The 25,044-nt window shown below is 57.7% G+C and overlaps 1 protein-coding gene across 3 annotated transcripts in view; it reads left to right on the forward strand.

Moving 5' to 3' along the window:
- Positions 1 to 5,706: 5,706 nt before the first annotated feature.
- LMX1B (LIM homeobox transcription factor 1 beta) overlaps positions 5,707 to 25,044 on the forward strand; it is a 79,609-nt gene continuing 60,271 nt past the window's right edge. For all 3 annotated transcript variants that reach the window (XM_028107971.1, XM_028107972.1, XM_028107974.1), the window contains exons 1-2: positions 5,707 to 5,845; positions 6,681 to 6,867. In XM_028107971.1, the coding sequence (XP_027963772.1) occupies positions 5,707 to 5,845; positions 6,681 to 6,867 (326 nt within the window). The remainder of the gene's footprint in view (positions 5,846 to 6,680; positions 6,868 to 25,044) is intronic.

Genomic DNA, 25,044 nt, shown 5'->3' on the forward strand with positions numbered 1-25,044 from the left:
CAAAGCTACTGTCCGCCCCAGGCTCCACAGCCAGGGCAACTGGAGAAGGCTGAGGCTGTCTGTGCCGGACATCAGGGCACTGCCCGGGAAGTCTCCTGCACCCAGCCCACAGCTGCCCGGATCTGAGTTTTGCTTGCCCTAGAGGAAGATAAATGGCTCAGCTTGGCGTGTGTCTGTTTCCCTCCTCAGCTCCTGGTTGGGAGGAGGAGGAGGCAGCTGTGATCTCCCCAAGTCCCAGGGATTCCTTTTATCCAATCATTCACCAAGTCCTTATAGGGACCTACTATGCGTCAGGCACCGTAGTGGGCACTTACATTTCATCCTCTCAACAATCCTGTGGGACAGATGCTTATTAGTATACCCCCTTTACAGATGAGGAAGCTGAGGTGCAGACAGAGGGCAGCACTTCCTGGAGTCCCACAGCCACAACCTGAATCAGATGTCGGTGACTCCCTGAGACCTGCTCTTGACCACTCCTAGGCACGGCCTGGCCAGTGCAAGACCATAGCTGCGGGCCACCTGGCCAGGGCACTCTCCCTCTCCAGTCCTGAGGACAGACAGAAGGCTTTAGATCTGAGCCTGAGCTCTTAACCCACCAGGGAGGAATTCCATGAGTAATGACCCAGTCTTTGCACTGAAAAGCCATGGGCCTGTGGCCAGAGACCCCGCCAGCTGGTTAAGGTGGGGCCGGGCTGCAGGAGGACAGAAGGGCCTTGCTGGGGCAGCCCCCCACATGGCAGACAGGCATGTACCAGCACACAGCCTCAGAGCTATACACACTCTGTCTCACCAACAAACCCTGCCTAAAATCCTGTCCTCTGCCACCTCCCTCCCACTAGCCTAGAAAACCCCAGATGGGAAAGAAAGTGAGAAGCCACTCTCAGTCCCGAGTCAGAGGGGCCCCAGCTTGGGCCTCTCCCCGTCATTCCTCTTCTTGGAACTCCACCTGCCTCCGGGGCTCTGTGGGCTCTCCACGGGCACAGGAAGGCCATGGAAACTTTTCTCTGGGCTGTGGGAAGGTGACCAGGTTACTTATCACATGCACTCTTCTCTCGTTGAGAAGGGGCCTGAGCCTTTGCCCCACATGTCCTGGGGTCAGGCATGCTGGGGTCCTCAGAAGAGAGTGTGGTCACCACCGGCTCCAAAAGCCGGGACACTCCACCTCTGATGTTGCTGTCCTACCCCACCTCCAGAGCTCTGGGATTTCCAGATCCCAGCTGCCACCAGGGAACAGGGGCCCCCAACTGAGGCCTTGTCCTGGGGTTGCTCTGGTCCAGTCTGCTTCCCGTGGACCTGAGAACTGCCAGGGCCAATGGTGCGGGGGCAGCATGCGATGGGTCTGAGCGCTCTGGCAGCCCTGGCAGCCCTGACTCTCCCCACAGGGGGAATCGGGCGTCCGTGAAGCCCCTCCTCCGAGCCTTCCTGCTCTGCAGGGCTCTGCTGGGCATCGCCCCTTACTCCATCCCTGCCCAGAATCCTTGCTTCTAACTGTGGTTGTAAACTGGGAGGGGACCTGGGTTTGGCTCTGGTCAGAAGCACAGCCCAGGGGAGGACGGACCGGACTCCACTGTGGGGAGGGGATGGTCACAGGGCCGCATTTGGGAAGACCAGTAGCACAGGCAGGCGCAGGGAGCGCAGGGCCCCTAAAGAGAGGAGCAAGGGGGGTATAGGGAAGGGCTCTGTGGAGATGAGGCATCTGCAGGATTGGGAGAGCTGGGACTCCCGCTGAGCTTCCCTCTCAGTTCTTGCTTCCTTCCAAGAGATTCCAAACAGTCGGCTGGGTCTTTCCTTAGGTGGAGAAAATCTGAAGCTGTTTCTGCGGCTGAAGTCCAAGCCACAGAGAATCCCAGATAGGCGGGAGCATCCGGGTGTGAGCGGCTGGGGGCGTCCTGGGTCCGGGCCGCCGGAGGCTGTGGGGGTGACGGCGGGTGCCGGATCAGGCAGGCTCCATTGTGCGGAGCAAGATGCCGCTAGCCGCCTCTGGACAGTACCTGGCTCGGGGCCTAGGCTTCCCATTTTACCCTCCAGCTGACCGCTTCTTCAGCAGGGGAAGCGGTGGGGAGGGCGGGAGCCGCGACTGTGCTTGAGAGAGACCTGGGTGTTCTGTACGTCTGTGTGCGAAGGACCCGGGACCGCGGGCTCAGCTGGGGGGAAGAAGGACCCGGGAGCCCGGACAAAGGGCAAGGAAAAGGACTTATATGGTGATCTGGAGTGTGGGGGCGTGGTGAGGGGATGACTAGACGGAGCAGGAGGACGTAGAGGGGGACCCCAGGTTTGTGGACTGAGCAGCCCCGTTCCCAGACAAGAAAGAGCAGCCAGTGCCTGGGGCAGGCATGCACCCGGCAGCCTCGGGTGACTCTGAGCACCATCCGTGGCCCTCCGAATGTCGGCCCTGGTGGTATGGGCTGTAACGTGGGAAGGGGTGTGGGGGTGAGGTACCAAGATTCTATGTGCCCCAGGACAGACCAACCCAGGACACCAGAGCAGGGCTGCTGGCATGTCCTCCTGCACTGAGACCTTGCTTTTGGGTGGCCCTGGGAACGCGACCCTGGGCACTCCGTGGCCCCGGCTCAGCCCTAGACACCAGCTTGAGGGTCACAGAAGTCACAGAGGCCAGACTGCAGGAGCCCCCATTTGGCTGAAGTGGAGAAATGCGAGAGGAAGAGGCCGGTCACAGGGAAGGTGGGGAGACAGGAAGGGGAAGATGGAACGCTGCACCCGGAATGTGGGGTCTGGGGTGAGTGTGCACGGCCTGAGACGGGAGAGGGTTCCCGAGGGCGCTCTGAAGGAGAAGGCGAGGGTCTGGGCCTGGAACCTGGACCCTCTCGCCTACAGATAGTGGGTGCAGGGACGCAACGCTGCCAGCAGAGGGCAGAATGCGCCCGGTCGGTTTGCCAGCACTGCGCCGGGCTGTGCGCGCCCGAATTTTGCCTGCCCGGCTTCTCCCGCAGCTGCCGCGCCCCCGCCCCAGACGCCGGGGGATGGCGGCCCAGGCCCAGGCCCAACCTTGGGAGCTCAGGGCCTTCCAGGCTGCGCAAGGACGAGGGACCAAGAGCGTATGAGAGAAGCTACAAATCCCCTCTTCCACCGTCCGGGATACAGACACACAAAGACGTGTAGAAATATACGGAGTCACAAAGCCTCGCGCGCGCGCGCGCACACACACACACACACACACACACACACACACAACCCAAAAAACTCCGAGAGGCATGCAAGCACACAGACACAGAATCATTCAAAAACTCGAAGATACACTCAAGACACACAAAGATGACACGAAGACACAAAAACAGAAAAGTATCCCATAAACACAAAGACGTCGGCACCCACATACAACGACACGGACACAGGGACACACACAAAGACCTACAAACACACAGAAGATACAGAGGTATGTTAAGACCTGCAGATGCACACACACATGTGCACGGGAATCACACCCAGATACACAGATCATACACTCCGAGACCAGAAAGTCTCAGGCACACAGAAATATTGTATGTGCACAGACCCGGGTGCACAGGCATGCAACAAACTCCGAAGCCGGAGCATCGACGCGCGCGCACACACACAGATACCCACCGACACACAAGCGGATACTGGGATGGGGCGGGAGCTTTCTAATCCTCCACAAAGCCGGGCCCCTCCGCGGGGCCCCGCGGCACAGGGGGCCACTTCTGACCAAGCCTCCGGCAGCCTCCAAATCCGATCCGCCCTCTCGCCTCCAGCGGGGTCAGGGGACCCGCCTCCCATGCCCTCCGCCCCCGCCCCGCTCCGCGCGGCTGCTCCGTTCCGGGAGGGGCCGGGGCCGCCCCGCAGCGGCTCGAGGGGTCAGCCAGCGCCTGCCCCGGGCCCGCACCGGCCCCCCTGCTCCCGGGCGAGCCGCGCCTCTGTGGAGACCCAGGAGCCGAAGACAGAGCCAGCCTAGGCACGGTGTACTGCAGCCGGACGCAGCGGCCTGCGCACCGAGCGCGGGTGCCAGGCCGGGTGGGTGCCAGGCCCACGGGCGCGAGAGTCTGGGGCTCGGTCTTGCCGACCTTTCACTCCCCAGCGTCAAAGCCCACCTTGCCCAGTCTGAGCAGAGCTCTGTCCCTGCCAGGTGCCGCCTAAAGACCCCTAGCCGCCCCCCACCCCCACCCCCCGCCACCAAAAGTTGCCTATCCCAGCTGCCAATCCCGTTTCCATCGAGCAACCGAACACACATCGTCCTGGGCCTACAGTTACCGACCCCAGGGCCACCACCCTCTACCCAAGCAACTACAAATCCTGCGAGGCCAGGTTCTCATCCATGGCCCCCACCTCTACCCAGGGACCCCATTCTTAGACCGAATCGTCCTCTAAACTCTCCGTGCCTAACCTGGGCCTGATCCTCCTCGCCTGCCCAATGTCCCCCGTCCTTGATCCCAGGGCCCTTCCAGGATCTTTGCTCACCCCTATACCCAATCTCTGCCACGCTTGAATCTTTTCCGGACCCCTCACCCCAAATCCGGGGCCCAACCCCCTCTCCCTGGGCCAGGACCCCGTTTGGCCAGTTCCAGGCCAGCAGCCCTTCCCGCCTGACGGTCCCCGTCTCTCAATCCAGCAGCCAGCCTCTCCGAGAACCAAAAGGGCCCCGGGAAGGCGCCGCCGCCCAGGGGACGTCAACTCAGCCCGGAGCGACCTACCTCGGCCGACAGTTGGGGTCCCCGGGCGGCCACTCTCGGCCGGCGCCTTCCCCCGGTGGATCCGCTGCTCTCCCCGCCGTTCGTGCAGTCTGGCCTCGCATGGGGCCACTCCTCTTAGCGCTGAAGCTTTAGAAAATATTAATAATAAAGAAAGCAAGCAAGAAAAAAGAAAGCCTTCATTCCCCAACTCCCAAATCAATTTTTCAAAGGGGTGGGGCAGAAGGATTTGTTTCGAAGGTGACCCAAACTTCTGCAAGGGGCCAGCCGGCGCTCGGTCTGGCCGGGGCGCCGGGGCCCACGCTCCAAGCCAGGCGCGGAGCGGGGCGCAAGCTGGGGGCGCGGGGAGCCCTCCCGCGGGGGGGGAGGCGACGGCACTATTTGACGTGGAGCCGCCGGCTCATCCCGGCGCAGGGATACGAGGCGCACCAATGAGTTCAAATGTCAGGAAGTTTGAGGAGGGGTGAGGCGGCTCCCGGCCGGAGTATCCCTCCGCCGCCAGTCCCAGCTCTAAACCCAGCTGCTCCTCCGGCGCACCATGGCACTGGAGTAGTGCGGGGAGCGCGCCTAGAGCCCCGCGGCCCGCTGCGCCCCGCCCGGGACCCCGCTGCGCCGCCCGCGCCCCCCCAGCCCGCGGGGCCGCCCCTGCACCCCCGCCCCCTCCCCCGCCCGCCGCCACCGCCGCCGCCGCCGCCGCCGCCGCCGCCTCCTCCTCCTCCCCGCGGCTCCGTCTGCCGCCGCCGCCGCAGCCCGGCTCCGGGGCTGACAAGCAGGTGACAGAGGAGCCGGCGCGCGTGGCTGCGAGTGCCCGGGAGAACGCGGAGCGGACGGCACCGCCCCGGCCCGCCCGCACGACGCCGGGGCCCGGGGCCAGCGCGTCGGCGATCCACGCTCGCCGGGGGTGCCCGGCGGCCCCTGCCGCAGCCCGAACCCCGCGGGGGCCGCACCTCCCCGACTCCCGGGCCGCGGCGGCGGCGAGCGGGCAGGCGGGCGGGTGGGTGAGCACCCTGGCTGGCGGGGCCCGCGGCGCGCCCCGCGTCCCATGGATATAGCAACAGGTCCCGAGTCGCTGGAGAGGTGCTTCCCCCGTGGGCAGACGGACTGCGCCAAGATGCTGGACGGCATCAAGATGGAGGAGCACGCCCTGCGCCCCGGGCCCGCCACTCTGGGGGTGCTGCTGGGTGAGTGGGGCGTCAGAACGCCCGAGTGGTCATGGGCAGGGGACAGGGGCATCCTCCCGAGATGGACACAGGCGTTCAGATCAACGGAATAAGGAAATGGTTTGCAGGACATGGGGGTGCGGGAGGACACAGACTAGACTCCTGCAGTGATTGCCAGAGGGGCAACAAGCACCCCTAAACAGGCATCGTAAGGACACAGAGGTTTGTAGGGACACCACCTAGGAGGAGGGAGGCCAGGACAGCTCCAGCTGCCACCCACCATCCTCACTGGGCCTTGGTGCTAGAGCTGCCACTCCCGAGGGGGTAGGAGGCGGGAAGCAAGAGTGATGGAGGATCCAAGGAGTCACCTTAGCAAGCTTGGGAGCGGTGCCAGGTCACTTGGTGGGGGGAGCTTCTAAGAGAAAAATGTCCCCTGGGCCACCCAAACTACAGGTTTTGGGGAGATTGGGGACAGAAGACCACGAACGCCACCGTGGGGCGTGTCAGCCAGCAAGCGCCCCAGCCTCTCACCTCGCCTGTCTTGGTCCCAGCCGGCTACCCCGCGCCGTGCCGGTTCATGTAGTAGCACCAAGCGCTGGATCTCCGGAGAAAGGGAGAGTGCAGCGCCGAGCCAGGGCTCGAGACCCAAGGCCTCTCCGCGCGGGAGTCCGCGGACTGGGACGAACCAGCTGAGGCTGCCGGGGCCCTGGTGCGGCGGCCAGGGGAGCGCAGGCGGCGGGCGGCGCTCCCGGGTTGCCCTCGCCCTTGGGCCCCGGGCTGCGGGCAGCGCGCGGCCGGGACGCTGGGGCCAGGCTGGTCGGCGCTGACCGCCCGGCTCTCGCCCTGTGCGCTGCAGGCTCCGACTGCCCGCATCCCGCCGTCTGCGAGGGCTGCCAGCGGCCCATCTCCGACCGCTTCCTGATGCGAGTCAACGAGTCGTCCTGGCACGAGGAGTGTTTGCAGTGCGCGGCGTGTCAGCAAGCCCTCACCACCAGCTGCTACTTCCGGGATCGGAAACTGTACTGCAAACAAGACTACCAACAGTAAGCGCCTCTCGTTCTCCTCGTTCCCTTGCCGCCGCCCGGCACTTGAGCCCGGCCACCCCCACTGCCCGGCCAGGCCCGCGTCCTCCCAACTGCCGCCTCTGCGCGCCGCTGGGCCCATCAGCTCCCAGGGCTGTGAGGGCTGCGCGACGCCGGGCAGGGACGAACCATCCCAGCCTGGCTGCCACTGCTGAGGTGGCTGGGAGCCTTTGGCGGTCCCTAGTTGCCATCTTTTGTCCGGAAACCTGCACTGGTTGGGGTACAGGACAAGGCCCTTGGCCAAGTAGGGGGATACCATCCCTCTGTGCAGGGACAGGGCCTGACCTCACTAAGGCCTAAATTGGGGACCAAGAATTCATTCCCAAATGAAAACAGTGCTTTAGGGGAGCCAGGCCCTGGTGGTGTGCTCCCCAAAAGTAGGGTTTTATGGAGGTCTGGGGTTCCTGGATCAAGGAAGTGGAGTTGGGGGTGGGTACTGAACTGGCTGAGCAGCTCAGGATGCCCCCTTCCTGCCGTGCTCCCTGTTGTACTTTCAGTCCCTCATAGAAAAGTGTCCATTCCCTCCAAACCGTTCCATGCGGGAATTTTGCACTTAACAATTTTTGCTGGCTGGAGGAGCTGTCTAGGAAGAGGACCTCAAGAGGTGGCAAACCACAGTCTGGGGCTACTGGGGGCGGGGATGAAGAACTGCCCAAATCAGCCTTCCCCAGCAGGCCCTCTTTCTTGCACACTGTTTGTGTTGGAGAGGGGGGGTGGCTTGCTCTGCCCTGGTGTAGCCTAAGCCTCAGGGTTGAGTCCAGAGACTATGGGTTGAGCCCTACCTGCTGACTTTTGTTTTTAGCTGAGACTATGGATTTGTCTGGCAAGGTACTGGGACAGATAAGAGCAGATGCGGGCTTTTTCTTTTGACCCTCTGGGTTTTGTGCCTGGCAGTGTGATTGAGAGGGAGGCAGAGAGGAGCAATAGCTGAAAGAAGGGTGTGGGCACCCCCAAGCAGGCATTGCGGAGACAAGTGGGTGCATTCGAGAACTTTCTAGTGAAGCCCAAAAGACCCTTTTGGATGGGACTGCAGGATGAGTACGCTCTCAGGTGGTTTGGGGCTCCAGGGGAGCTGTGTGTGCCCAAGCCTCCAGGAAAAGGTTGGGCTGCCAATGCCTGCTGGTGATTGCAGCCTACCTGTCTGCCCAGGGACTGTTCCTAAATCCAGGCCCTGATGGGAAGTGGAGCAGCTGGGGTACCCCATCTCCATCTCTCTGGCTGCTTGGCTGAGGCCTGGAAATAGTGGGGCTGTAGGCTAGAGCCCTGGAGAGGGTATTAGGTTCTATTCTGAAAGGTTCTGGCTGAGCCCCACAACGGTACCTAATTTGGCTGTGCTCCCCTGGTCGGGATGGTCCGACAGGACCTGCTCTTTGCACCTTGCTCTTCCTGCCCACTGGGGGCTCTGCGGGAAGTAATTGGGGTACATTTTGGAGAGTCACCTCTTTTGCTGATCCCAGAGTCTTTCTGAGATCTCTCCCTCTGTCTGGAGCACCCCAAATTAGGCACACTGCTGTTGGTAGGGTTTGTGCTATGCCCTGGACTGATACAATTCTAGTTCCAGGAGAACGTGTGGCCGCCAGTCAGTTCGGCCACAAGCAGGCATAGAGCAGCACAAATAAAATGGGGAAAGTAGTTTGGGGTAGACGTGGTTGGGGGCTTTGGTCGGGCCAAGAGGCAGGGATCACCAGCTGCCAGCCCACCCACGTCCTGCCGGCCTGCACCCCTGCCTGCCTGACCCTGAGCTCAGCTCTGGCAGTGCCAGTTCCAACTTAGCCACCGGCCTGGATGACTCAACATGTGGGGGCAGGAGGCCCAGGAAACTGGAAGTGGGCCTCCAAGTCATGTATGCAGATTTTTGGGGGGAAAAATATTTTACATATTGGAAGGACCTTTTCCAACCTCTTATATGTATCTGCCAGGTCTCTTCCCCTACTCCTCAGTCCTTTATGGAGCTTCTGTTTAAAACGAGAGGATGCTCCCTGGTTCTTCGGAGCACAGAACTGTAAAGTCACAAAATTTGAGCAGGGTGTTCCCTTACAGCACAGCGGCCAACCCCCTAATTTTACAAAACAATTAAACATTAAACATTTGTGTTTGCTTTGTTGAAAGCCTATTTGTTTTTTAAAAGGAGAGGAAAAAAGGCGCCTCTCTGAGAGCTTGATGCTTCAATTCAGTTGGGATGTCCTTGCGGGTGAATTTTGGCGCTGGGAGAATTTCAGGTCCTGAATTCCGAGTCTGGGTCCTGCAAGGCGGCAGCCTCCAGGCGGGCATTATTCACACCCCTCACGGTGCCCTCCTCCTCCCTCGCCCCCTCTTTCTTCCAATAAGGCCAATTAGGTATCTGCAACTAGGCCGGCCGGTTGGGGGCTGAGCAGAGGTTGTTATCAAGACAATCCTATGGACAAATACCCCCGCGGGTCTCGCCTCAGCGTTTCTCAGGGAGAGCCAGCGCACCGAGGCAGACGGGCTCACGGGGGAAGCGATGTTCTTTTGCACAATAAAAGTGTATTTCACTATTTTTTTTCTTTGAGGATCGCAGATGCATATTTATTGCATCACTGCGTACATGCTTTTCAGACGAGAATCCAGGCAAGTGGGCGCAAATACGTGCCTTCTCGATTTTGTCGAGCCTTTGTGTCCGCGGTATAGGGAAATTAACACACACCCCCGCCAATAACTTTTGGAAAATATGCCCTCGGCCCACGAGGAGCTTGCGGGGCTTGGTCCTTAGAAAGAGGTTGCTATTTTTATTAAGCGTCTCTTCTTCCTTTCGATTTGTTTTAAAGATCCGGGACACCCAGAAGCGCAACGTTATTTTACGCACCACGGGGGTGATTAATTGACGTTCGGGCACATTTAATAGCATTTGATAAAATCCACCCGCACGTCCTGGACGGACGAAGCAGAGCGAGGGCCACGGCATTTGGGCATTTTCACGCGTAACTCGAAAAGTTTACTTTTTCTCCGTACGTGTTTTTGGGGGCTCTTTCTTTAAAAAAAAAAAAAGCGTCGGATCGTTCTGCGCCCGGGACTCTGGCCCCTCGGCAGCTGGAGCTCCTTCTCGGACTCAAACCGGGTTAGAAACCGGGAGGAAACGGGGCCTCCAAACGCAAAATCACGAACACCTCTCTCTCCTTCCTCCACCGGAGAACACATGGAAAAAAAAAAAAAGACAACATACCCCCCCCGCCCCATTTTTTTTCTTGGTGGCTTGGCCAAATAGAATTATGTAAGTCTTTTTTCTTGCCGTCTGTCGCTCGTCTGGAAAGCGTTTCTATCCTGAGGAGGTGGCGAATTCCTGGAGGAGGCTCCGGAAGGGGGGAGGGTCGGTGGGAGAGTCCAAAAATCTGTCACAAAATGGAGTCTAATCGCTTGTAAGACAGCTCCCAGGCCTGGCGACCCGAGATCCGTTGGTGTGCGCGCGGGAGCCTGCGTGCGCCGAAAGACGCGGCGCTCCAGCTCGGGCCATGCTCCCACCTCGGCGTCCTGGGCTGGCGGCGCCCTTCCGCCCGCCGGGCCTGCCCGGGCGGCCTCGCCTCTCGGCGAGCAGAGTTACAGGGCTCCGCTGAGCCTGCGACGGTCCCCTTGGGCTCGCCTGCCCAGGTAGGGTGCGCCCACCCGCGGAACGGGGGGGGGGGAGGGGGGGAGGGCCGCAGCGAGACTTCGAGTTTCAGAAAAAAAACTGTCTGAGTCCTGGGGTGATTTTTTTTTTTTTTTTTTTTTTTGGTAAATCTACCCCAGCTGGCTGAGGCTCCAGTGGCCCAACCTGGCTCTTCCCAGCACATTCCTTTCCTTCTTTCCTTGGAAGTGTTTACACCGGGAAAGGCCTTCCAGGGAGGCTCACCTCTCCTCAGAGCACTAGCTCTGGCAGAGTAGGGGTGTGGCACGCACGCGGAGAGCAAAGTCAGGCTCCAGCCTTTTTGGCCTGTTGTTTCTCCCAGCTTGCAAGGCCTCCCATAAGGCCTTCCTGCAGGGTGCCAGTTACCAGCAGCACCTCCTCTACCAGTAGGTATCCCAGCTGGCATGGCCCCCATCTGTCTCATTCAGAACTGCAGACATCCCTGCCCACAGCCTGAGGTAGAGGGTCTGTCCTGGAAATGGATCCGCTTGGAAAGAAAAGCCAGCGCTTGGCCTTATAGAAGGGCCTTGGTAGTGCTCTCGCTGGGGGTTTGAGGGCTGAAGGGCTCTCACTCTGCCAGCCCAAGTCTGGGGACCCTCTGGCCCCTGGGATGGCACCCTCCTTTTAACCTGGCTGCAGGTAGCATGGTAAGCAAAGGCCTTAAGCTGCAGTCTTCTGCTGCTGAACGGAGGCATTATTCACAGCTGACTCCTGGCTCACCCTGTATTCCCCAGGCTCTGGGCTAGTATGGCCTCATTTGTTTGCCGGATTTTCTCCGAGTCTGGGAAGAAGGCTGTGAGGATTTCCTCTGGAGTAGGTGATTGTTGACCCTCAGCAACCTCCTACCCTGCCCGTTGGAGCCAGGCTTAGGACGACACAGTCCTGGCATCTACCTGAGCCTCTTCTGTAAAATGGGGACATAGCCACCTGGGGGAAAGGATTCTAATAAGGATTCGAGATAACATGCCCCAAAGGACCTGGCATCTCGCCTGGCATGTTGTTAATACTCTGGAAATTACTGTTGTTACCATTATCACCAGCAGTGTGGCAAGGAATGTCTTGTCTCCAAGGAGACACCAAACTGCCCATGGGTTCCATGCCAGAGAATGGTGCACCTGGCATGGTAGGCTTGCCATGAGCCTCTCTATGCAGGGAAGATGAGGGGCACCCCTGGGAAAATCATTCCCTTTGCCTGAGTGGGGCACTGTGAGGGCCATGCCTCCTTCAATGAGGAGAAGAGCTCTAGACTCAGACAGCTGGGTTCACCTCCCAGCCCCACCATTCAGCAGCCATCTGATCTTAGCCAACTGACTACCTGTTTCAGAGCCCCGGGTTCTCCATCAGCAAATTAGGGGTGATGATACAATTTCCCAGGGTAGTTGTAAGGATGACACAAGGTACCTGGTGGGGCTTCTGTAAATGTTCCATACTCCGTGGGATCCAGAATCCTCTTCACTACCTCCAGAGAGGCAGAAAAACTTCTGATTATATAGATAAGAACAATTGCCAACTGTGCGTTATCAGGAAGGGTAGGTAGCAGGAAGGGCTTGGTGTTCTGGCCTCTTTCTCCTTGGGGGCCGTGAGAGGGAGTGGAATGGGTCCAGAGCAAAGAGCTTAACACTGGGGAGCAATTCGACTCTTCAGGGTCTGAGAATAGCTTGGAAAAGCATACTCAGTAATATAATTTCATATTTGGAAAACTCTTCATGCTTACTGTTTTTGTGATTCAAATGACAAGGGGAAAAAAGCTCAACACAACATCTCCGAGGAAGAAGGTGAGGGAGAGATTCAGAAGGAGAGGGGGAGGAAATGGGGTCGAGAGATTCAGGGATCTGTTTGTTTCTCCAAAAGATGAGGTTTAAAAGATGGAGAAACACCAGCTCAGGTGGTCAGAAGAATCCTTCAGCCCACAGAGGTTTGTTCTGTCCAGGATGGGCTGGCTGTGCTTCTCCAGGGAATTTCTTCTGTCCTGTGGCTATGAGGTTTTTAAAACAAAAAAAGGGAGGAAAAAAAAATTTCCCAGTCCTACTTTGGCATTAGTTAGGCTGAGGAATGGAGGATACGTTCAACGACATGAGTTATAACTTCCAATTTGTTGGACACCCACAATCAGGCCTCAGCTTCAAGGGAGGGAGGAAGAAAGGGATGGTCCGCTCATCCAGGGAGCCCGTATGAGCTGTCAGTCAACCAGGGGTGCAGGAGGACCCAAAGCCCTTGGCTTTCTGGCTGACCCAGCCCTCTCCAACTCCCAGATTCTGTGCTGATGGCAGCAGAGAGCAAAACCAAAATTATATATATTTATTGCTCCTGCAGTCAGAAGTGGGGAGGTGGTGGTAGTGAAGGGAGGGTAAGGCTGAAAACCATATTTGAAAAAGTTGATTCACGAAAGCAGAGGAAGCAAAGTGGCAGACGTTTGCCATTTCATCGACCGGCTGGTGTTCTCCATTCATGTCATAAATGTCTCCTGTCATTTGAAGCCAAAAGCAACATGATTTGGTTCCCCGGTGGCCTATAGGGTTTTTCTCTTTTTTTTTTTTTGCAGTAAATGTTTATTTGTTAATAATATACTTTAAACAGCCTAGCTTTGACCTCAAGTCTCCCGAAGCATCCATCTTCTCTCAGAAAAATCTTTCAAAGTTTGTGTAATTTTGGGGGGAAGGTGTAACTGACGGGGCAGTGAAGGGTCTGTGTTTGCTTTAACTACCGCTGTGTTGTGGAGTGGTGGGGTATAAGGGGCCACTGTGCTCAGAATGGCAACTTTCTTGGGTTTCAGGCCTGGCCGACAGCACTTCCTCGCTGCCCTTTACCTTTGCTTCGCCTGATCAGAACAAATAAATTTCTGCGTGGGCCCTTCCTTTGTTATTCCCGGGGCAACATTGTATCCATTTTTCTTCAGCTTCTTGACTGGCAGCCACTGGACCTGCCCTGTCGACCCTGGGGCCCCGGAGGGGGATTGGGGGAGTGTAGGGGTCCCAGGGATATGTGAGTACACTGCAGGGGGCCGGGGAGGGGGGCTTTGTCTCATTCGGGAGCCTGGCTCAGACTGGCCCCGACCGAGTGTGCTGGCTGATGGCAGAGCACCTGGCTTACCCCGCACTTGGTGAACTGAGGGAAGTGTTGCTGAAGGAAAAACCTAGTTCCTGGAGTTTGGTTCCAGAAGAAACAAAGATGTTTGCTTCCTGGCCGGCCCCTGCTTAAGAGGTTTCCCTGGGAACTGTGAGGTGGTTGCCAGCCGGGGAGGGTTCTGAGGGCTGCCCAGAGCAACAGAGGTACCCACCGGGGCTGGCAGGCGTGAGACCACGGAGCTGCGGGCTAGAGGCAGAAAGCTGAATGAGCATGCTGGAACACTGGACGGCCAGGGGCTCCCCAACCCCCCAGGCGGCTCTGTTGGGCACCGCAGGAGCAGTGACAGGAGAGGAGAGGGGCAGCCCTGGGTCAGGACGAGCTGGGTGTGACTGCTGTCCCCCCTTCTCCCACCTCCTGCTTTCCTCCAGGACTCAGGGACTGTTGTCATGTGATTCTGGAATTGCCATAGTTACGGGGCTGTGGGGTGTGGGCGCCTGCCCAGGCCTGGAGCTGCAGGAGCCTGTGGAGATGGAGAGGACCAAGGTGCTCTGGAAGCCACCTCCTGCAAATGGATGGCCTCCCGGGCGGGTACATTTTCTAAAAGAAAAGAACAAAATTGCAAGCAGAGATCAGAGATCAAGAATGTCTCTGGCTTTTGTGACACAAGCCAAGGGCCTTTAGGGAAGGGCTCATTGCTCTTCTTGAGCCTCGGTTTCCTCCTCTGTGAAATAACGGTGCCAGTTATAATCTCACATGATAGAGTGAATCGCTCTCTGAAAATAAAGTGAAACAAACCCAAAGGTACCAGCCTCCACTGGGCATTCAGTCAATGTGTGTTTCCTTCCTGCCTGCCTGGGGAGTGAGCTGGAGACGCCCTGGCTGGCAGGAATGCATTGTCTGCCTTTCACACAGGCCCAGAGCATGGATCCTCCTAAACAGGCCTCCCGGAGTGGCCTAGCCCACCCTCCTGCTCCATGCCCAGGTCTGGGGCCTGTGTTCTGAATTTTCCCCCTTGAAAGGGGAATGGGGCCGGTCTGGCTGTCAGAAACTGGTCCTTGGAGGCAGGCAGTCAGCAGCCAGTGGATGCCCCCCCCCATTACTACTGAGGCACGTAGGTCCTGTTTTTATCCAACTTACTCTTGAGCATGGCCAGTGTAGATAGGAACTCACAGGAACAGAGTCTTATTGACCCAGAGGGGCAGGCCACAGTAGTACATCTAGAAAGAAAAGAAATTGACATTTCTTGAGTGCTTTGATGTGTGCTGGCCTTCATTGCTTTAGGTCCCTTGTATAGGTGAGAAGACCCAGGTAGAGGGAGTTAAAGTAACTTCTTTCAGGCTCAGAGTTACTCTGTAGCAGATTTTTCCTGGGTGGGTCTAACTCCCAAAGCGGATGGGATCCCTTCGTCCTCGATTTCTGCTCTTCCCAAAGCCCCAGATTCTGCTCTGGGCAGTTGTGATTCACCTTAGAGCGCCCAGCTGGAAAGGTGTGTGTGTTGAGGGGGGGGGGGCGGTGGTTACCGCCCCAGGGTTGGAAGGGGTGGGGGTGGGGGTCATCGCCCTCTTCGCACCAGAATGCCCGGGTAGGGCCAGCCCTTGCCAGAGAAGAAAAAAGGTTAGGGTAACTGCCTTTCCCCCCGCGGTGAACTTCCTTCGCTGCTCGTCGCGCGCGCGCACGCGGGCGGGGCGGCTCTCAGAGGTCTCCACCCGTGCCCTCCTCCAGGCCCACCTCTCCGATGGCTCCTGCTCCTCGTTCTTTTCCCCAAGTGGGGCAGCGCGGTGCACAGGCTCCTCGGCTCTGGGGCTCCTCGGCCACGCCACGGGCGCCGGCAGCGGTTGATGAATTTCGGTGTCACCAGGGGTTTAGCCCGGATTTGGGAACCGCGCGCTCTAATACGCGCACACGGTCCTGCCCTTTCTAAAGCGCAGCCCTTTCACCCAGCCGCTGATTTATGAAGGAATCCGATCCCGGGACGGGCTGGGCTGGAGCCGGGAACCGGGGCCCCTCCGCAACCTTCGGACTCCTTCGTGTTTCGGGGGCCCTTGGCGGCTCCCGGCGATCTCCTGGGCTGGACTCGAGGCGCCCTGCTGGGTCGCATCTCCCACGACCCAGGAGGAGCGAGTCCTCTCGGAGCCACTTAAACCTGCTGGAAGGGTGCTAAGCGGGTGGAGAGAATTTTCTTTCGGGAATTGAGCAAAGCCTTCGCCCCTCCCCAAGCCCTCCCGCCGACCCCCTCGGGCAGGCCCAAAAGCAGCGGGTCCGAGAGGTTTGTTTATCGAGAGCACAGAAAATTGAAAAAAGAGTAAGACCTTTCTCCCGCCTGAGAAATGTGCAAAGTCCCTCGGCTCCTGGAGGCGGCGAGGCGACCCGAACGCAAGGTTCCCGGTGCAAACGCTGGGGCCGACCCCAGCCCCCTCCCTCCTGCGCCCCGGCTGCGCGGCGGGAGGGCAGATTTTTTTCAGATTTGGTTTGTAGGGGGGAAATGTGGTCGTATCAATCCACAAATATTTACTCTTAACAGACTTGTATCTGTGGAGATTTCGAACAAAGACAGTTTAGGGGGATTACAAAAACCCTAAACCCCGTTTTTCTCTCGGACTTGGTGCTTTAAATGCCAATTACAGGCGAGCCATATCCAACAGCAACGGGAGGAGGCGGGCAGGGTCGGGAGGGGTTGGGGGGCGAGTCCAGCCATTAAATGTAACTTTTCATTATGGAAAGGATTTCGCTGGTTTTATCTTCTAATAAGATTATGTCACGAACACAAGTACCTAGGATGGTGCTGAGTGACAGGGCTCTGTCGTTTAATCAGAGGCTGTGCCGCTCTGACCGCGGGGCCCTTTGTCCGTCGGAGTGAACGACGGAAACTTGCCGTCCTAATCCCCTTATTCATGTCAAGCAGAGAAAAGAAGCCGAGCACCTTACAACCGTGTCCCCTCCACCCCTTCCGAGGGCAGCAGGAGGAGGGGAGCTCTGGCCCTGTCGCCCCCGGGGGCGACTTTCGTTTCCGAGGGCGCTTGGGTCTCCCGAGCCCGCCAAGCATTGCAGCAGGGGTGGGGGAAGGGGTTGCTTTTTGGGAGCCTCAATTGTCAGCTTCTGGAAAATGGGGGCAACGGCCCCACGACCAGAGGATGCCGATTGGGAGGGGTGGGGGACTTTTTGCCTCCACTGACGGAAAGCACGGGCCGCTCTGTCCCCTCTTCCCAGGAAAGGTGGCGCTGGGGGGTGCACACCCACCATCCCCATGAAAGCGGGATTGACGAGAAGGGAGAGGCCGAATGGAGATGCCAGGCTGGGGTCCTGCGCGGGGCGGATTTCGTTGGATCCCTGGGACTGATGTCGCCACGCTCGTACTCCTGCGAGACTCCGGGGTTGACCACTCCCGGCTGCTCGCTCGGCCCCTTTCTTCTGAGGGCGAATTCCTTTGTTCGACCCCCGCGGAAACCCGCTTCTCTGCCGGGCCCGTGGCGCCTTTATTCTCGCCACTGCTGCTGCCGCCACTCCTGTCCCACAGTGTGCGGATCTGTCCTGCGGCCGGCCCCCGTCCCCCCTCCCCCGCCCCGGCAGCACAGACCCAGCTGGGTCTCCCAACCGGCCCCTCGACGTCGCCGCCGCCTTGCCCCAGCCCCAGCCGCCTGCTCCGACAACTAGAACTCCAGCCCGCACAGCGGGGGCCGCGGGCGCGGACTTTAGCCGCCGGCGTTCACCTCCGGGCACAGTCGGAAGCCGCGGGCGTCGGAGAAACGGCCGGGCGCGGTTCCGGGTCGCTGCACCGGCTGAAAAAACCAAAAGCAAAACCAACACCCAGCAAATGAAACCTGCGTGCCCCCCAGGGCTCCACTCTGCACCCCTCCAGAGGACCAGGCCGGCTACCTCCTGGCCAGTTTCTAGGATCTCAGACCGAAGGCCCCAGAGTCAATGGAGCCGGAGAGGAGACTTTGGACGAATTTGTCTCTAATGTACCTGGCTCCTTAGCCTCCTTTTAAAGCTCTTAGTCTGTCCTCTGGGGCAGCCTCCCAGGGACCCCAGTGTGTCCTGGGAGCTCTCTGGAGACGCCTGACTGCTCAGTCTCCTCCCTCCTGAGCCCAGGCTCCGGTGCGGGAGGATCGGGCTGAGAGCAGGGTGTCACCTCGTAAAAGCGACAGGCGAGGGCTGTTTTATGGGGAGGGAGAAGGGGCAGGAAGTGATGCTTCCATCTCTGGCCCCACAGGGATGGAGAGCCACGATGGAAAGAGCACTATCTGGGCACGAGACCACGGGGACAGGGCAGGGTCAGAGACAGTTGGGTTTGCGACCATTAACCACGGGACGGGAACCGACAGAGCTGGGAGCCGGGAGCTCACCTCCCGCGGGTTCCCTCCCCGAGCCCTCTCTGCAATCCCGGGCTCAGCCAACAGCTCTGGCCCTTCCTCCCAAGCTGGGGCGGGGGAGAGACTTTCTCCCTCGAAACACTTGATACCAACTTTGGTTTTTTGGCAAGAAAAATAAGCCTTGTTTGGAAAGGGGGGGGTGGTCGAGTGAGCGAGGGAAGGAGCGAGCTGGCGGCACAGCAAACTTTGCGGATTAGGTTTCAGCGCCTCCGCCCCACCCCCAGCCCCGCGGCGGTGATTTGTGTGCGGGGGTCTGTGACCCTACGAGGCATCAAACGGCCCGCGGGAACCGGCCGAGTTCAGAGGGACAGTGGGCAGAGGGGCGGCCTAAGACAACGCAGATGGTTCATATCAGCCCGCCTGGCCGAGCCCTGGGCCCGCGGCCTGGGCTGCTCAGCAGGGAAGAGGTCTGGGGTATTCCGGGGAGACCAGTGCCTGAGCAGTAAGAGGGGGCCAGAAATGTGGCAAAGCCCAGTCAGTCCCAGCTGAAAGGAGGCCAGGGGGCCTGTGACAGAGTTCCTCCTCCAGGTGGTCCTGACCCCATCCAGCTTAGGAGGAGCCTGACCCTCCTTGTTTCCCCAGAGTAGCCTTTGGTCCAGAAGGGAGATCCTCCAGCCTCTGCCAAGTGGCCAGAGTTTACCCCACCCCTGCCCTGCAGGCAGCTGGGGCTCATCCAGGTCATAGTACCCCTACCCCAGGGACCCCTAGTGGCCTTTTTCTTTTCAGGGAGGTGCCCTGCCCTCAGCCTGCCTGCTGTAGTGGGTTTGGGAGGCCCTCACCTCCCTCTGACATACATTCATGCATTCTTTCGTTCATCCATGCATTCATTCCTTCATTCCTTCATTCATTCTACCACTGTGGTAGAATACCCTTCCCCTCTCTGCCCACTTGAGCCCTTCTGCTTGGCCTTGGCTAACTCTGAGGGACTCCTCCTTTCTCCCTCCTAACCCCAGGGGAAAGCCGAGAAGTAGGCTCACTCATACCTTAACCCAGAGCTTTGCTTTGGGGGTGGGGGGTGGGGGTCCTGCTTGGTCAGACTGGGAGGGGCTCTTGCCGCAGAGACTGCTGCCCCCTCTCCCCAGAGCTGGAGCTTGGCTGACTGTCAACACCAACAGGCCCAGGCTTCCCTGCCCTATTTCCAGGGCCTGGCTTTTCCTGCAGCTTCCAAGAACCCTCTTCAGTGACCATAGAGAGGGTGCACCTGGGTGATACCCACCACCCAGACCTTGGGCTGCTTTAGCGGGTCCCAGCTGAAGAGCTCTTCAAGATCCTTGTAGAAACAGGAAAACCGAGGCTCAAGTGTGGCTAGTATTTGCCCTAAAGCTCACTCAGTTGTGGCAGAATGGAGACAGGAACCCCAGTCTACTCACTGCCAAGTTAGGGGCCTGTGTGGCAACGCCACAATTCTTTCTAGAACCCGCTCCCAGACTCTGGCTTTAGCACTGCCTTACTCTTTTCTTCCGAGGCTGAGGTCACTGGAGGGGAAGGCCCTTCAATCCTGGTTCCTGAGGGGGGAACAGGCATGTCTCCATGATGGAATGAGCTTGAGAACTTTCTGGATAGCATGGAGCCATGCACATTGAGCAATTTTATCTTCTAAGTTGGGACATTGAAGGACAAGAGCCAGGTGACCACATCCCTCTGTCCTAATATCTGACTCCCAAACACCCTGGGCTTGGCCCTTCCTCTCTACAGTGGGTCATGGGGAGGCCAACGGCCGGGCCAGGGGACTGCCAGGACGTCTCAGGGTTCCGTCTCCCAGGGTCCCTGCCTCAGGGGAGCAGCCGGCTGGGTCATCTGTACACGGAAGACACATCTGTACTCCACATGTGAGAGGCCGAGCAGAGGACATGTGGCTTGGGATGTGTTATCTTAATCATATTTATTGGCCAATCCTGAAATTTTAAAGAAGAGTTTGATATTGTTAGCATTGGGAAAAGATCCCCAAATCTACACGGCGACAGATCAGCAGAGGCGGCCAGCAACAGCCAGGTTTCTTTCAGCTGGGATCAGGATGCAGCTCTGGAAGTTCTTTGGGTTGTTCTAGTGTGATGAAATCTCTGTGCTATGAAACAACACTTACTGCTTTCATTTTCCCAAGCAGAGATCTGAAGCAAAATTAATTACCCCGCCTTGACTGATAGTTGTTCTGTTGGAGTATGGTTCTAATCCTTATTAACATTCTCGAAAGTCAGGCATGAAATACGACTTTTGCACCACACTCTTTGGCATATGTTTTTCTTTTCCAGGATATTTTTCAGACTATCTCCAAGCCTCACCGCTGTTCATTATTTTTGGCATAGGTCTAAAGTTGCCAGCCCCAAAACCAGCCCCGCGCAGAGCACAGCCAAGGGGGTGGGGAGTGGGAGCAACATCTCCGCTCACGATGCAAATTGCTTCTGATTATTGAGCTTTGAATGTTTTCCTCCATCATGTTTTTATTAAAAACTCCAGCATATTTACGCTTGATGGTGTCTTCAATTAGGTTAAAAGAAAAAAAAAAGCAGGGGGTTCCCCTTTCCATAGCAGTATGTAAAGAAAATAGTTATGACCGCAGAATTATCGTCCAAAGCTGGTTCTAGTAAAGCTAGCCCTGCTTTGACAAGCCCAGCAGGCTGGGAGCTTTTTTCTAAGTGTTCCAGCTGCTGGGGAAACAGACCAGAGAGGAAGCCCACAGAAGCCTCCCTCTGTTCTGCAGGGCACTCGGGCCGCCTCGCAGGAGCTAACACTTCCCAAGTTTCTGAGCTGCAGAAGGGGGCCCGGCTGGCTGCAGGGGGCTTGCTGATGGGCAGGCCTGGCCCGGAGAGAGCAAACAGCTCCCGCCACAGTAAGAATCACACAGCTGATGCTTGCTGAGTGCTCATGGTTTGTCAGGAACTGCTTTAAGCACTTCATGGTTTTTAAAGGCGCTGTGGCTGTGACGTGGGTGTTGTGATCATTTACAGGTAAGACAACTGAGACACAGAGAGGTTGAGTAATTTGCCCAAGGTCACACAGCTAGTTAAGTGGAACTGGGATTGGAGCCCAGGCATTGGGTCAGGAGAAAACTTTCAGAGATCCTTTGGGAGGGCAGAATCTGGCCCCCTGCTGGGTTCAGTGTCCTTTGGTGGCCCGGGGCCCAGAGCTCAATGTTATTTGTTTCTTTTTTTTAAAGATTTTTTGTTTGTTTGAGAGAGAGAATGAGATAGAGAGAGAGCATGAGAAGGGGGAGGGTCAGAGGGAGAAGCAGACTCCCAGAGCCCGATGCGGGACTCAAACCTGGGACTCCAGGATCATGACCTGAGCCGAAGGCAGTCACCCAACCAACTGAGCCACCTAGGCGCCCTCGATGTTATTTGTTGAATGAAAGCCTCATAATTAATGGCCAGTGTTTATTGCACACTGCCTGTGGGTTTGACGGGGATTAGCTCATTGAATCTTCTCACTGCCCTGGGGCAGGCATTCTTATTATCATTTCTCATTCTGCAACATTGAAGCTTGACCTGAGAGGTGCCCTGATATCCCCAAGGTCACACGGCATAAGGTAGCAATGATAAGCTACCATGTACTGGGCACACGTTGTGTCTAAGCTCAGGGCTAAGCCCTTGGCACTCCAGACCTCGGTGAGAGTTCCTAAAAGGACCATTGTTTACCCAGGTTTCCACGTGACAGAACTGGGGCTCAGAGAGGTATTACCATTCACCTGGGATCACACAGCCAGTGGCGAGCTGCACCAGCATGCCTCTACGCTCTGCTGGTGTGAAGACTTGTTCTCTTGACCACTTCTCAGCCTTGGGGGGAGCATGTGAACAGCGCCTTCTCGGTGGGTCTCACTTGGCTTGAACGATGATCCTGGCAGTAGGTGGCCATAGTTTGGCATTGAGGGGGGGATGGGTGTGTCTGTGGCTACTTGGCATGAGGCGTCATCCCCTCCTAGCCCTGTTTTACAGATGGAGAAACCAAAGCAGAGAGAACTTAAGTGACTTGCCCTGCGTCACACAACTAGGGAACAGCTGATGGGAATCACGCTCAGGTGTTCTGGCTTTGGGGTATTGTTTCTCAGAGAGACTGAGTCATCATCTTTATTGTCGGCATTGTCAGCCTCATGCATGACCGTCCCTGAGCGCCTTCTGGGTGCTCTGCAAATACACAGTGACCGCAGGGAAGTTCAGAGAGGGAAGGTGATTTTCCCAGGATCTCATTGCAATGTCTAAGCTGCTGGCGTGGGTCCTGCTCAGGACAGGGCACAGAGAAGCAGGCCCAACCCACGGATGGGAGTTGACTAGCCCTCGCAGGGCCACCTTTACCCCTGCCCTGCGGGTACAGCAGCTCAGGGCAGGCGCTGTCTGCCCTTTGAAGGGGACAGCGCCTGAGTGTGTCACTTTGAACTGCAAAGGGGCCTGTGGCGAGGGCTTGGCCCCCTCCCACAGGCCCCCGCCCGCTCACCCCTCCAGGTCTGGTTCCAGTCGGCAGGCCTGGAGCCGGAGGGGCGGGCAGGACGGCGGCCCCCCTGCGGGATGTCAGCCTGATAAGTGAGCCGCGGCGGAGCCCTGAAGGAGGATGGAGCTGGCCGCCCACTGGTCCGGCCGTCCCACGTGGCAAGAGTTCAGGCCAGTCACCGAAGTGCCAGCCTCCCACAGACATGCCCTTGTGGCTGCAGAGAAACATCTCCTTGAATGTCAGAGGTTTAAATTAAAATAACAGTAATGATGGTAATAACAAGAACTTGTGAAAGGAAACATCTCGCTCTGGGGCACAGGGAGTATCATGGACACAAGCATGTGCTCCACTTGGTGAGTGCTCATGGCACCAGGTCACGAGGGGTGTTAGGTAAGAGACTGTGCGTCTGCGCAGCTAATTATCAGAGACCCGGCTGGGGAACTTGTAGTTGCTCAGCCAAGTCCTGGCTAAGCTGGGCTAGGACGGGGTAGCCCCTGGGCGAAGTGGGTGGGGTGACAGGGCAGAGTGAAGCAGAAATCATGCCAGCTCCGTCCCCATACCTGGGCATGTTGACCTCCTCTCTGATTTCGTGACCCCAGAACGGGTTCCTTGGGAGGCCAAGAACTTAACCAGATTCTTTGTCAGGTAGACAGAGAAAAGATGCCAGTGCTTTGCAACCTCAGGGTTCAGAGTTTGATCCGGCTCTGCCACTTACCGGCTATGTGACCTTGGGTTTGATGCTCTACCGCTCTGTGTGCAGTTCTCTTACAGTCTGTTGAGGACCAATACCTGCCTGAGAGCAATGATGAGATTTAGAAGAGAAAGCAGATGCAATGTCTTCAGATTAGGTCTGTGTTCTTGCTGATACTGTTGCTGGTTCTCCCACTGTCCTTTGTGTTAGGCCTGAGCAGATGTCTGGCTTTGGTTATATGTGCCAGGCAGTATCTTTCCTAGAGTTCTCTGTGCGCACTATGCCTTGGGTAGAACAGGGCATGATACCTAGTAGGTGCTCAGTTAATACTGAAAGGAGAATATAGAGAAATAGCTCAGGAGCTCAACTGGCTGGGCTGGACATGAGGTTCAGCCTCTTTCTAGCTGGGCAACCCTTGGCGAGTTCCTCAGCCTCTCTGAGCCTCTGTTCCCTCATTCGTAAAGTGGAGGTACTCGAAGAACCTGGCTTCTAGGGTTGTCCTGAGGATTAAATGAAATAGCGCATGCCAGGAGCCATACCAGTTTGTGTGAGCTGTTTTGTTCATTGCCCATTAAGGGCAATGGGCAGGGGTCTGATTACTAACACAAGACAGCAGGAGTCTGTGCTGGGTTACCGGACAGGTGCCTTGTGAGATGGGAGGTAGGAGCTGAAAGGATCTGGGGAGGGCATTCCAGGTAGGGACACAGGAAGCAGGAATATTAGGGGTTAAATTGGTGGGCTGTGAAAGTGGGCTGGGACAGTGAGTCTGGCTGGAGAGGCTGCCTAGGGGCTGCTGGGATGCAGGGCTGCAGGGGGGGCAGGGGCTGGTAGCTATGCAACGGCGTTTGGCTTTTATCCTGTGGGCAGAAGGGAGCCATCGAAGATTATTGTACAGGTGGGTGGCAGGGCGGTAGAGGCACTTCATGGAGCTGACATTGGCAGCACGTGCGTGGGACTGGGGACTGGAAACTGGCAGGAGGGGGCAGCCGCCTCATCGGAGGTGAGGCCAGTAGAGTTGGCTAGAGAAGGGACAGGTTCAAGGCAAAGTTAGGAGGCAGTTCTGGGGTTTGAGGGGAGGAGATGGGGCAAAGGGAGAGTCAGAGAGGCCTGGGGCTGGGAGCTGGGGTGACCGGAAGCCCCAGGTCCTGGGTTGCCTGGCTAAGGCCTTGGGGTCCTGAGCTCTCTGGGCTGGTCCCAGCAAGAGTGACCCACTTGTTTGGGTCATTCACGGGTCTGGTTTCATGGGCATGTGACCTATGTATTCTCCCAGGACCTCACACTCAGAAGGGCCCTGTGCTTGGTTTGATGCTTTGCTGTCGCCCTCTTGAAATTCCTAATATGGTCCGACCAAGTACCCTGCGTTTTCATTTTGTCCTGGGCCCTTCAAATCCTGTAGCCAGCCAGCCCCAGTCCCTGAGTCTCTCGCTGGGGGCCTGGGCTTGGAATGGAGGCCTGGGTGGCTTGAGCTGGAACCAAGCCTGCTGGGATTAAGGAGACCTCCCTGCTCTACCATTGACCTGAGGCTTGTCCTCAGATGGCTTCTTCCTCCTGGCTCCCAGCTTCCTTGGTCAGGCCCTGCCCCCCATCCTCCGTGCTCGGCCACCAGCTCACCTGCTGTTCCCCAGACACTCAAACGTTTGTCCATATCTGGGTCTTACTCAGGCTGTGACAGTTGTGCAGGATATATTCTCTGGCCTCCATCATCCCTTCTTCTTCAGGAAAAGTCTTCTTCCTTTGAAGCTTGGCATAAAAATCATCAGCTTCATGAAATCTCTCTGGCTCCATATTCCCTCCTGCCTGCCCCGCGAGCTTGGGTCTGTCTTACAGTGCTTATTAAACATGCAGATTCCTAGCTCTGCGGAAGGACTCAACCTCTCGGGGTGAAGCCTATGAATCCTCATTCCTAGCTGCCCCATTCCGGGGAAATCTGTGTACACTGAGGTTGGAGAACTTCTGCCCAGGGTACACCCTGG

This window comes from Eumetopias jubatus, unplaced genomic scaffold (assembly GCF_037043125.1).
Source record: "Eumetopias jubatus isolate StellerSeaLion01/CBP00866 unplaced genomic scaffold, mEumJub1_p1.0 scaffold_15, whole genome shotgun sequence".
NCBI classification, from domain to species: Eukaryota; Metazoa; Chordata; class Mammalia; order Carnivora; family Otariidae; genus Eumetopias; species Eumetopias jubatus.